Source organism: Bubalus kerabau, chromosome 18, assembly GCF_029407905.1.
Source record: "Bubalus kerabau isolate K-KA32 ecotype Philippines breed swamp buffalo chromosome 18, PCC_UOA_SB_1v2, whole genome shotgun sequence".
Lineage (NCBI taxonomy): Eukaryota > Metazoa > Chordata > Mammalia > Artiodactyla > Bovidae > Bubalus > Bubalus kerabau.
The window spans coordinates 73,665,346-73,677,971 of NC_073641.1; the positions used below are offsets into that span (position 1 = coordinate 73,665,346).

General features: G+C 62.3%; 1 protein-coding gene across 2 annotated transcripts in view; it reads left to right on the plus strand.

Annotated features, from left to right (window-relative positions):
* The window catches only part of SLC9A3 (solute carrier family 9 member A3), a 34,146-nt gene extending 26,947 nt beyond the window's left edge, over positions 1 to 7,199 (plus strand). The window contains exons 5-16 of one of the 2 annotated variants that reach the window (XM_055554734.1): positions 259 to 436; positions 924 to 1,144; positions 2,136 to 2,338; positions 2,783 to 2,872; positions 2,956 to 3,026; positions 3,770 to 3,899; positions 4,927 to 5,042; positions 5,475 to 5,604; positions 5,788 to 5,964; positions 6,092 to 6,164; positions 6,558 to 6,668; positions 6,952 to 7,199. In XM_055554734.1, coding sequence (XP_055410709.1) covers positions 259 to 436; positions 924 to 1,144; positions 2,136 to 2,338; positions 2,783 to 2,872; positions 2,956 to 3,026; positions 3,770 to 3,899; positions 4,927 to 5,042; positions 5,475 to 5,604; positions 5,788 to 5,964; positions 6,092 to 6,164; positions 6,558 to 6,668; positions 6,952 to 7,199 — 1,748 coding nt within the window. The remainder of the gene's footprint in view (positions 1 to 258; positions 437 to 923; positions 1,145 to 2,135; positions 2,339 to 2,782; positions 2,873 to 2,955; positions 3,027 to 3,769; positions 3,900 to 4,926; positions 5,043 to 5,474; positions 5,605 to 5,787; positions 5,965 to 6,091; positions 6,165 to 6,557; positions 6,669 to 6,951) is intronic. The other variant, XM_055554735.1, reaches the window with a different exon arrangement.
* Positions 7,200 to 12,626: the final 5,427 nt, after the last annotated feature.

Here is a 12,626-nt window from a genome sequence, read left to right on the forward strand (position 1 = left end):
ACCCCCCACCAATGCTGCTGGTCTCAGCGCTGCCCCCGCGGTGCAGCAGCCGGGCCTCCTTTGGTGCAGCGCTCTCCCCTCCCTGTGGAGCCAGAGCCTCTGTCCGCCGAAAGAATCAGCCTCTTGTTTGCTGAGCTGCTGGTGCCTCTGGGGTCACCCAGGACCTCAATGGGGAACGGTCAGTCAGTCAGGCCAGCTCGCCCACGCCGCAGCCACAGAGGGCCACTCAGAGGCCAGCGGCACTCCTTGTCCTTGCAGTGTCCTTCTTCGTGGTGAGCCTGGGGGGCACCCTGGTGGGCATCGTGTTCGCCTTCCTGCTCTCCCTGGTGACACGCTTCACCAAGCATGTGCGCATCATCGAGCCTGGCTTTGTGTTTGTCCTCTCCTACCTGTCCTACCTCACGTCTGAGATGCTGTCCCTGTCGGCCATCCTGGCGTGAGTGCCCCCTCTCTGGCCGGCCACCCACCAGCCCCTGCATGCCCAGCGGACCTGCCCAGGGGAGGCCTGGCCACTTCCCCGGGCGGGCGGGAACTCCCTATGGGGGAGAAGAATTTGATCTATTTAGTCTTTTAATTAAGGAGTTGGCGTCTTCATAGAGCTGTCCAGGGGCTGCAGCGCCTGCTCTGCCCCCACACAGCCCTTCCCAGGGCTCTGACCCTCAGAGCTGCCCCTCTTCCCTCCAGTGTGGGACCCAGGCCCCCAGAGGCCCATAGACAGTGTCAGGGTAGCCAGCCCAGGGCACCAAGCCCCTAGGAGGAGCCCTGTGCTCACAAAGAGGAGTGCTGATGAGTAGCAGGGGATGCTTGCCCCAGGTGTAGGGGCCCCAGGGTGCTACCTTCCGGGAGACGGGCTTGAGCCCCACGGGGTCTGGTGGCAGCTGAGCCCTGGCCTGAGCGCTCATGGCGGGCTGTCCTGTGTGCAGCATCACCTTCTGTGGCATCTGCTGTCAGAAGTACGTGAAGGCCAACATCTCAGAGCAGTCGGCCACCACGGTGCGCTACACCATGAAGATGCTGGCCAGTGGGGCCGAGACCATCATCTTCATGTTCCTGGGCATCTCGGCTGTGGACCCTCTCATCTGGAAGTGGAACACAGCCTTCGTGCTCCTGACGCTGCTCTTCATTTCCGTGTACAGGGCCATAGGTGAGGGTGTGCGGAGCATGGGGGGTGATGGAAGGACAATGGGAAATGATGGGGGGATGATGAGGATGATAGGCGGATGAGGGGACGAAAGGAGGGTGATGGGAGTAGTGGGGACGATGAGGGGGATAATGGGGATGATGGAGGGTGATGGGGATGATGGAGGGTGATGGGATGGGGGGACGATGGAAGATGACAGAGGGGTGAGGGGACATAATCAGCCAACAGCAGGGATTGGCCACGGGGAGTCTGCAGAACCAGGGACACACATTGGCCCCTGGCCCCCAGCCCTATAGCACAGTGAATGACAGGTTCAAGAGACCTTGGGGAACCTAAGGCTGGCCAGGACATTGGTCACCCTCAGTGAAAGGACAGGCCTTCTCAGTCTTATAGCCTCATCACTGAAATAAGACCACTTTGAGGTACAAGTGGAAGGTTGCAGAAGCCAGGGGAACCCATGTGGCTTCCCACTGACTTACTCTGGATGTGGTCACTTGGGGACAGCGTCAGTCACCATGGCACGTGAGAGGCAGGAGCCCCTGTGGCCCCACCCAGCCCTGGTCCCTGGTCCCTGGTGTGCAGTGCTGACCCAGGGCTGGGGAGGGGAGAAGGCAGTTGGGTGACCCCTACCTGCTCTGGCTGCAGTAGCTGGACTGAGGGCTCAGGGAAATAGAGGCCCTGTGGTTGGGTGGCCTCTTGTCCTGGAGCTGCTGGGCAGTCACATACGTGGTCACACTGAGACCTGGGAATTTCCAGAGCAGCTGGAGCACAGCTTGGGGTGCAGAGGCAGGTGGGGGCCCAGAGAGCTCCAAAGAGGACAAGGGACCTGTGGGCGGGGCTACAGTGGTGCCTCCTGGTCCAGCTCGCTTGCTCGCTCGTGGGAGGAGGCAGCTTCCCAGTGTGAGTCCTCCCCCACTGCGGCTGCAGGGGGTGACGGCAGGGACAGAGGGGCTGCATCGCCCCCCAAGTGCTGAGTGCACGCTGCACCCCACAGGGGTCGTCCTGCAGACCTGGATTCTGAATCGGTACCGGATGGTGCAGCTGGAGATCATAGACCAGGTGGTCATGTCCTATGGCGGCCTCCGAGGAGCTGTGGCCTACGCCCTGGTGGTCCTCCTGGACGAGAACAAGGTCAAGGAGAAGAGCCTGTTTGTCAGCACCACCATCATTGTCATCTTCTTCACCGTCATCTTCCAGGTACAGGTGGTGGAGAGGCCTCACCCTCCCAGGTGCCAGGCCTAACTGGGTTGATAATTTTAGTAACTAGGTGCAGTTTTGTAGGTTTTCATGTGGCCCCACAGGAGGTGCAGCACGATTTGGCCTCGAAACCTCCTTCCTTGGCTGTTGCTGGTTAACAAAGCCCCAGTTAATGTTTCATTGACCAGGAAGGAAAGGGCCCCGCTTTGCCTGGCTCTTGGCTACTCTAAGGAGCTGGCCAGGGGTGTCCAAGGATGTCCAGTGACCCGCAGGTGGCAGGGCCTCCTCTGCCAGGAGGTGGGCACAGATCACCTGGGTCCTGGCCAAGGGGTGGCCCCTTCTGCCCCTTTGGGGTAGGAGGGCTCGGGATCAGTGGGCCACAGTGGGGTGTGGGTCTGGGGTGAGGCCTGGCCCAGCCTCAGGGTCAGGATGCCTATCTTCCAGGGCCTGACCATCAAGCCCCTGGTACAGTGGCTGAAGGTGAAGAGAAGTGAACAGCGAGACCCCAAGCTCAACGAGAAGCTGCACGGCCGGGTAGGGGGAAGGGCTGAGGCAGGAGGGAGGAGAAGGAAGGGGCTGTCCAGGTGACGCTGACCCACTTGCCTCTCCTTCCAAAGGCTTTCGACCACATCCTCTCGGCCATCGAGGACATATCAGGGCAAATCGGACACAATTATCTGAGAGATAAGTGAGTGGCTGCAGTGGCCCCTGACAAACTGAAACAGGAAAATTCAGAGGCACGTTCATCTCAGTTGTTAGTCCCCTTCTTCTTTAACCAGCGACTGTAGGACCCACAGGCCATAGAGCGAATCTCTGGCATCACCATGACCCTAACCCCACTGAGCCCCAGTGACCTCAGAATACTGCCCTCGGAGGACCCAGAGCCACTCACCACCTTGTTCAGGTCCCCGCTTCTCCCCTCCTGCCCCCGGGGTCCCCCCAAGCCCCTTCTCCTAAATACCTCTGCTTCTCCTCCTGGGACTCCCCTTCCACCTTCCTGCCCCTGGAGCCCCTTAAACCCCTTCTCCTCCTAGAATCCTCCTACTTCTCCTCCTGGGACCCCATTCCCCCCTTTAAATCCCCCCCTCCTCCCATCTTCCTACAGGGTTATGCAGTCAGAGGAAATCTGCATGACCGCATTACAGAAGAAGGTTAATCCCACTTTCACGCACACACCATGACCCTGCCGTCGGACAGGAAGGTAGAGCGGCCACAGGGCCGTGAGGCAGCGTTCAGCAGCACATGGAGGGTCATCTCACTTCAAAGCTTGCCTGTGTGGCTGTCACAGTAAATAGAAACTGAGTATCCCACCCAGCAGCTACAATGCTGTGTCCATCACGAGTCTGGATGTTGCTAGGGTTCCATCCCAGGGCTTCACCCAGACCCCGCCAGGTGCTGACCACTATTGGTTTGACCCACCCGTCCTCGCAGGTGGTCCAACTTTGATAGGAAATTCCTCAGCAAAATCCTCATGAGAAGGTCAGCTCAGAAGTCTCGAGATCGGATTCTGAACGTTTTCCACGAGCTCAACTTGAAGGATGCCATCAGCTATGTGGCCGAGGTATTGGCCGTCTCGTCTGCTCTTTTGTAGGCGTGTGGGGGGAGGGCAGGAAGAGGCGAGACAGACCTGTGTGTGGACAGTGCTGGGGTCTGCACCCTGAGGCCCGGCAGGGGTGGGGGCAGCTGGTGGGCGACACACGGTCTTCTTGTTGCCCCAGCTGCAGTTCACCTGAGCTCAAGGGCCCTCAGGCACCCTGAAAGTGGGGTTCACCACAGCTCCCGCTCTGCGGTGCTGGGATGGAGGTCACAGACCCCAGTGAGCACAAGCTCCAGGCTCCAGCCGGGGCGAGGCCATGGGCGGAAGGCCTGTCTTCTGCACCTCTGACCAGCTGAGGAAGTTCAGAGCAGGAATCCCAGCCCCTCTGACCACGAGCCTTTGAGGCCTCGCTGCCTCCCTGGGGCTGGGAAGGTGGGTGGTGACCCCTGCTGGCCGCATCCTCTCCTGGGGACCCTCTATGGCTCCCAGTCCCCACTGGTGACAGGCTCCCAGCAGGGTACCAGCCTCCCTCCCCCCCCTGCCGCCTGCCACCTTGGTGCCTATGATGCAGCCTGTGGGCTCCTCTGCACCACGGTTGTGCCCGTGAGCAACGCCCACAGCACCAGCTTTGCCATAGCAGGTTGACCCTCACCTGGCTGCCCTCCCCAGCTCCACCCTCTCCCTGGAGGTCCAGCTGCTCTCCTAGGGCACCTCACTCGGCAGTGTGACCTCCATGCCTGTGGACTGTGCTCTGCCTGGTTTTCGTCTGTCTCTGGAGGCTGGGGTTTTTCTTCTGGGGAAAACTAGGGCAGCTGGTTTGGAGCCCCCGTGGGGACAGGGCCTCTTCTCCCATCCCGTGGGGATTCCCCACGCTTCCCGAAGCACCAAGTCCTTTGCACAAGCCTCCATGAGCCTCCCAGCTCCAGCGAGGCCTCCACCGTGGTTTCTGGGGTCTTGGCTCTCCCAGGTGCCTTGGGGTCAGTGAACAGCACCCCAGAGTGGGACTCCCTGGGGCCAGGCCAGTGACTGACAAGGCCACCTCCTCTTGCAGGGAGAGCGCCGTGGGTCCCTGGCTTTCATCCGTTCCCCCAGCACAGACAACATGGTCAACGTGGACTTCAGCACCCCACGCCCCTCCACTGTGGAGGCCTCTGTCTCCTACCTCCTGTAGGTCCCCAGAGCCGCTGTGGGCCAAGCTCTCTCCAGGCTCCCCGACCAAGCCACAGGCATGGCCAGTGGGCCTCTTGGGGCTGCCCACGTGGGAAACAGGGCCAGAGCCGGTGGCGTCTGTCACCTGTCGTGTCAGTTGGCTGGCTGGAGTGAGGCAGTGAGCCAGGGTCCAGTAGCCTACTTAAGGAGTGCCCCCTCCCCCACCACCAAAGACAGGGGTGCTGGTCCCAGATTCCAGGCCTCCAGCCTCTGTTCTGCCAGTGCAGGGCAGTTCTGGGCATCACTGCTGGTGCTTTGGAGGGGCAGGCACGCTGCGGGGTCAGTCTTAAACCGGAGGCGGAGAAGGTCTCACCGGGATGACCCCAGGCCCCAGAGGTGCAGGAGGGAGGGCAGGTGGTTGTGCCCACTTGCTCACCAAGGCCCCCGCAGGAGGGAGAACGTCAGCGCCGTGCGCCTGGACATGAAGTCCCTGGAGCAGCGGCGGCAGAGCATCCGGGATGCGGAGGACATGATCACCCACCACACGCTGCAGCAGTTCCTGTACAAGCCCCGGCAGGAGGTGGGTGTGCCCTCGCCAGAGCGGCGCCCCACCCGTCCTGCCCCAGGGCAAAGCACGTCCCTACTTAGTGCAGGTTGCTCCTGGGAGACTGGGGGTTCAGGCCTGCATCCGGGGACGGCCCAGGCCCTGCGGACACGACCAGCTCACCCTAACCACCCCGCCTCCCCCATCCCCCCTGCACAGTACAAACATCTCTACAGCCGGCACGGGCTGACCGCGGATGAGGACGAGAAGCAGGACACCGAGATCTTCCACAGGACCATGCGGAAGCGCCTGGAGTCCTTCAAGTCGGCCAAGCTGGGGATCAACCCCCACAAGAAGGCCGCTAAGCTGCTCAAGAGGGACCGCGCCCAGAAGCGGGTGAGAGGGCACACTTGGGCAGGCACTATCAAGGGGGCACCCTGGCGGCAGGGCAGAGGCCTCCCTGGGGTGGACAGGCGGATCAGGCAGGACCCAGAGCTGTGAGCGGTTTCCTTCTGCTCCTCAGAGAAACAGCAGCATTCCCAATGGGAAACTGCCGATAGTGAGCTCCCTGCAGGACTTCACCATTAAGGAGAAAGGTAGGCTGGGCCATGGCTGGACGCTGGTCAGCAGGAGCTGAGGGGCACCTGAGGGCAGCCGGGTGCCGAAGGCTGTACTTCCAGGAAGCCCGCCCCCTCAGCACCAGGGCCGGGACCACAGGCTGCAGTCACTCTGGGGGCAGGGCGGCGACCTGGGCCATCCCCTTCCTCTGTGGCCCGCCCCTCCTCGAGAAGACCGAGCGTGGTCCTCTCTGCCCAGCTCCATCGTGGTGCGGCCACGTGGGCACCACGGTCCACTGAGCTGCCCAGAGGTGGGGTGGGGGTGGGGGTGTGTGTGGCAGTGAACGGGTCCGGGGCAGTTGGTCAAGGGCTCGGACGAGGTCATCTGCGCTTCCAGCCTTTCCGCTTACGCTGTCCCTTGCCTGTCACCAGATTTGGAACTCTCAGACACGGAGGAAGCCCCCAACTATGATGATGAGATGAGTGGCGGGATCGAGTTCCTGGCAAACATCGCGCAGGACACAGCGACGGACTCGCCCTCAGGTGAGGGGCTCGGCCCTCCGCTACCCACAGGTGATCCCTGGCGGGAGGCCCCGGCGGCGGAGCGCGGTTCACGCGGCCGCGCAAGTGCGGGCACAGGCAGAGGCCTCCGCGCTGAGAGAGGAGAGCGAGAGCCGGCGCAGGGCCGGAACCCCGGAGGCCCGAGACCTTCCAGGTGACCTTCCGTGTGGCCGAGGACCAGCTGCCGTCTGACCCAGGGCTGCTGCCGCCCTCTCTGCCCTTCCGGTGAGCGAGGGAAGCTGACGACCGCCGCCCTCTCTCCTAGGAATTGACAACCCCGCGTTTTCCCCGGAGGAGAGCCCGGGCGTCCTCTCTGGGGTGCCGCCCTGGCTGTGTCCCGGGGAGGCCGTGGTGCCCTCCCAGAGGGCCCGTCTGCAGATCCCCCACTCCCCCGGCAACTTCCACCGCCTGGCGCCCTTCCGCCTCAGCGGCAAGTCCGTGGACTCGTTCCTGCTGGCCGACGGCCCCGAGGAGCAGCCGCACGCCGCCCCGCCCGAGTCCACACACATGTAACTGGCCCGCCGGCCCCCGCTCTGTCCCCCGCTCCTCTCGGCGCCGCCTCAGCCCCGCGCGTCGCGCTCTCAACCGCCGCCTCCGCTTCACTCTGCTCTCACCAGCCTCAGCCTCTCTTCCAGCCGCGCTTCTTTCTTCAGGCGCATCTGACTTCCTGCTTCTCCCGCGAGCGGGGGCCGGGGCGTCCCCGCTGAGTGAGGGTCCCTGTGTGTGAGGGTCCCGCTGGGTGAGGGTCCCGCTGAGTGAGGGTCCCGCTGGGTGAGGGTCCCGCTGGGTGAGGGTCCCGCTGAGTGAAAGTGTGAGGGTCCCGCTGGGTGAGGGTCCCGCTGGGTGAGGGTCCCGCTGGGTGAGGGTCCCGCTGAGTGAGGGTCCCGCTGGGTGAGGGTCCCGCTGAGTGAGGGTCCCGCTGGGTGAGGGTCCCGCTGGGTGAAAGTGTGAGGGTCCCGCTGGGTGAGGGTCCCGCTGAGTGAGGGTCCCGCTGAGTGAGGGTCCCGCTGGGTGAGGGTCCCGCTGGGTGAAAGTGTGAGGGTCCCGCTGGGTGAGGGTCCCTGTGTGTGAGGGTCCCGCTGGGTGAAAGTGTGAGGGTCCCGCTGGGTGAGGGTCCCGCTGGGTGAGGGTCCCGCTGAGTGAGGGTCCCGCTGGGTGAGGGTCCCGCTGGGTGAAAGTGTGAGGGTCCCGCTGGGTGAGGGTCCCGCTGAGTGAGGGTCCCGCTGAGTGAGGGTCCCGCTGGGTGAGGGTCCCGCTGGGTGAGGGTCCCGCTGAGTGAAAGTGTGAGGGTCCCGCTGGGTGAGGGTCCCGCTGGGTGAGGGTCCCGCTGAGTGAGGGTCCCGCTGGGTGAGGGTCCCGCTGGGTGAGGGTCCCTGTGTGTGAGGGTCCCGCTGGGTGAGGGTCCCGCTGGGTGAGGGTCCCGCTGAGTGAGGGTCCCGCTGGGTGAGGGTCCCGCTGGGTGAAAGTGTGAGGGTCCCGCTGGGTGAGGGTCCCGCTGAGTGAGGGTCCCGCTGGGTGAAAGTGTGAGGGTCCCGCTGGGTGAGGGTCCCGCTGAGTGAGGGTCCCGCTGGGTGAGGTCCCCGCTGTGTGAGGGTCCCGCTGGGTGAAAGTGTGAGGGTCCCGCTGGGTGAGGGTCCCGCTGAGTGAGGGTCCCGCTGGGTGAGGTCCCCGCTGCGTGAGGGTCCCGCTGGGTGAGGGTCCCGCTGAGTGAGGGTCCCGCTGGGTGAGGGTCCCGCTGGGTGAAAGTGTGAGGGTCCCGCTGGGTGAGGGTCCCGCTGGGTGAAAGTGTGAGGGTCCCGCTGGGTGAGGGTCCCGCTGGGTGAAAGTGTGAGGGTCCCGCTGGGTGAGGTCCCCGCTGAGTGAGGGTCCCTGTGTGTGAGGGTCCCGCTGAGTGAGGGTCCCGCTGGGTGAGGTCCCCGCTGTGTGAGGGTCGCCTGTTCCGGGCTGTCGGTTAGGAGAGCGCTGGCTCGCGGACCCTGGCACCGAAGGGCACGAGCTTTTCTCCCTCAAGTCCCGCGGCCCCGCAAAGCCCGGAGGAAGCGGGCTCGGCAGACACCCTCACTCGGAGGGCAGTGCAGCAGGCGGAGCAGGGAGGGGTCCCCGAGGCCCGGCTCGCCGCCTCAGGCAGGCGCCCGTCTTCTTCCCGCAGCTTCGCCTCCGGGCCTCGCACCCGACTTGGGCCTGGGGCGTGACCCCCGCTTCCTGACTAGGCGGGGGGCGTCGCGCCGCCCCGCGCTCACGCCGGCTCCTCCCACAGGTGACACCGGCTCCGACGCGCCGCTGACCGGACGCTCGTCCCCGCCCGCCGTCGAGAAGCCCCCTCGCGCGCGCGCCTCCAGCCCGGCCCCGCCCAGCCCCGCGCAGGCCCCGCCCACGCCGCGAAGCCCCGCGCCCGCGGCACCGCCCGAGCCCGATCCCGCGGCGGGGCCCGCGCAGGGGGCGGGGCCGGAGCGCCGCGGGCTGCTGGGCGCACACGCGCGGTCGGCGGCGGCGCGCCGCGTACACAGCCGGCGCTCGTTCCAGCGGCCCCGCGCGCGCCGCCGCCCCGCGCTGCTCAAGCTGGCGTCGCTGCCGCCGTCATGCCACGCGCCGCCGCACGCGCTGGAGCAGGAGGAGACACCGCTGTGACTGCTGGCCACCCCCCGCTCCGAGGTCTGCAGGCTTGACGTCGCCCCCGGGGGTGACCCCCACGGGCGCGCCCCTGGGGGCTTCCACTCCGCCACGGCCGCGCCTTCGGAGGGCTCCACTCCGCCACGGCCGCGCACCCCGGGGGTCTCCACTCCGCCACGGCCGCGCCCCCGTGGGGCTCCACTCCGCCACGGCCGCGCTCCCCGGGGGGCTCTGCCCCAATCACGGCCACCCTCCTAGGCCTTTTAGGGGTTTCCACCTGCCCCTCCCAGCCGAGCCACCGTCACTGCCTGCCCCCACGCATGGTCTCCACTCCGCCACAGCTGCCCATCTGGGGGTCTGCTCGCATGGTCGTATTTTCTTGGGGTTGTACCCTCCGTAGCCTCACTCCCAAGGGGTCTTCTGGTGACCTGCAGTAGCCCTGGACAATCACTGATCCGGTTAGGTGCTGGGATGTACAGGAGCTGAACTCGGGACCAAATGAGCTGCAAGATCTGAGCCGAGGCATTCCCCGGGGTTCCTGTGGAGAGGCCTGCTGCGGGTGGGAAGTGGGCGTGAGCCTTCCCCACCGTCCGGGAGGCTCCCTTGTGGGCCCTCTGTCCACCTGTCCTGGATTTGAGCTGAGCCGGTATTTGTGTATTGCTGTTTCCATGGTCACCCCTGACTCAGGGACAGTTTCTGCTTCAGTTCCTGCCACCTGTGTCCATTCTCATCAGCTCTGCTGGGGAAACGACCCAGATGAGACTTGCCCACCGTGATACCCACCCAGGCTGGCCTCTCCCAAAGCCCCCCTGGACTGTCAGCCCTAGGGTGGGGGGAGCCCTGACCCCAGGGTGGGATGTGACTACTGACCAGGTCTTTGAACCACCTGTCACCTTAGGGACCGTAGGCACGGCTGCAGAAGCATCTTTTGTTTGCTTGTCCTTTTCATGTTGAGATTCCCGGAGCCTGATGCTTGCTCACCCAGCACAGACCTAGCCTCAGAATGGGGCCTCTGGGCACCAGGCCCCAAACTTCCCCAAGCCCCCTGGTCTGTGGCCTGAGCTGCCTCACCTGATGCTGGACGATGGCCCAGGCTGGGTTAGGGGTCGCAGTGACCCAGTGGGCAGGCCCACACAGCCCCAGCAGACATGTGGGCCTGTCAGCAAGCAGTCCTCTTTAGAGTCACAGCTGGCCCTTGGAGGCCCTGAGTCTGCTCACCACAGAGAGGGAATGAGGGGGATTGGATGCCCCCCGCCACCTCACCCACCTCACCCTCAGGGGCTCAGGTGCATGGCCTTGAACAGAGGCCTTGGTCCTCACCTGCTTCTCAGGAGGGTTTGGAGGCAGTCAAGGAGCAGAGGGTCGGGCCTCCTGGAAGCTTCTGTGCAGCAGCTCAGCCCTGCTCAGGGAATTGTTCGCTGTGCTGTGACCATGTCCTCTGTGCGTCCTTGCAGCACCCCCCCACCCCCGACAACTCCGACCATGGCAGTTCGCAGGGCCCCAGTGGCCCTGGTGTAAAGTCTACACTGAGCTGTTGAGAGAAATGGGGAGCAGCAGGGAGGGTGGCTGTGGCCCATGTCACCCAGAGACGGTCCGTAGGCTGATGTGCAGGTCTGCTCACCACCCGAGTTGCTTGCTCAGCTGTCACCAGGACAGGAGTGACATGGTTTGCAATGCTTGTTCTCACATTCACAGCCACTTTGACCCACTCTCTTGAGTACAAGAGCCAGCCTTCGTCTGTCCCACAAACCTGGCGTAAGGCACATTCTCCATCCACTTCTGCAGGGGTGGTTCGTCCGGAGCAGGCGGGCTGGTCCAGGCGCCACAGCCCAGCCGTCCAGCATCTCCAGCTGCCTTAACAACTCTCTTGGACTGCTGGACCCAGATCTGGTTCCTCACTGCAGGGCCAGAGGTTGAGACACCCACGTGACACTGTAGACACTAAACTTCTGCCTGGCCGACCTCCCCTGGGCCAGCTGTGCCGTGGGCAGCAGGCACTGCCTGTTGTCAACGTGCACAGGCTGAGCAGTGTCCGAGGTTCCAGCGAGACATCCAGCCCAAGAGACTGTGTTTGGTCTGTGACACAGCGCTATAAACTGTAGTACTGTGGACACATTTCATAAATGAGAATCTGAGCTGTTCTTGTCATTGTAAAACAGAATGTAAACAGTTTTATGAATGTATTTCCTTAGGAAAACTTGTAAAATTTTTTATTAGGAAGATTATTTATTTAATACTGAACTTTGGCCGACTTTGTGATATAAAGTACACAAATTTAGGAGTCATTCTCTCACTTCTACATTTTCTTGAAAATAATTTTAGTGCAGTGCTCAATGAACTATTGATTTCTATTGTCAGAGATTTAATGGAGAAATTTCATTGAAGCTGGAATGGGAATGTATTTTACATCATGAGTGGTGAAAATTGTGAACGCTGGTTTTGTGAATGTAACCCTGTCAAGCTGTGTGACCCTCATCACGACCATGTGCCTTAAAGCACTGCCCATGTGCTGTCAAAAGTGTCTGGGCGGAGCCCACCCAGACCCTGCAGCAGCCTGATCAAGTCTATTAAAAATATTACAAGATACTTTGGGTGAAAACTTTGTTTACAAGTGAGATCGTATCAAGGAGGTCTTGAGGGGCCGCCTCTCCTGCAGGCATAGTATTCTGGCACTAAAATTAACATGGATGCGCCTCGTGTGTGTGTTTGTGTATGAGTGAGGGTCATGTGGAGGCATCTGTGTGTGTGTGCGTGAGGCTCAGGCTTAGTGCAGAGGCTGAGGGCACAGGCTGAGCACCAGATGTGTGTGTGTGTGTGTTATGTGTGAGGCTCAGGTCTGGTGCAGAGCCTGCATCCAGAGTCTGGAGGGGTGTGTGTGGGCGGTAGTCATGTGGATGTGCCTCTTTCCCAGCATCAGGGTCTTTTCAAATGAGTCAGCTCTTTGCATCAGGTGGCCAAATTATTGGAGAAGTACTGGAGTTTCAGCTTCAGCATCAGTCCTTCCAATGAATATTCAGGACTGATTTCCTTTAGAATGGACTGGTTGGATATCCTTGGAATCCAAGGGACTCTCAAGAGTCTTCTCCAACACCACAGTTCGAAAGAATTAATTCTTCGGCACTCAGCTTTCTTCACAGTCCAACTCTAACATCCATACATGACCACCGGAAAAACCATAGCCTTGACTAGACAGACCTTTGTTGGCAAAGTAATGTCTCTGCTTTTGAATATGCTATCTAGGTTGGTCATAACTTTCCTTCCAAGGAGTAAGCGTCTTTTAATTTCATGGCTGCAGTCACCATCTGCAGTGATTTTGGAGCCCCAAAAAAA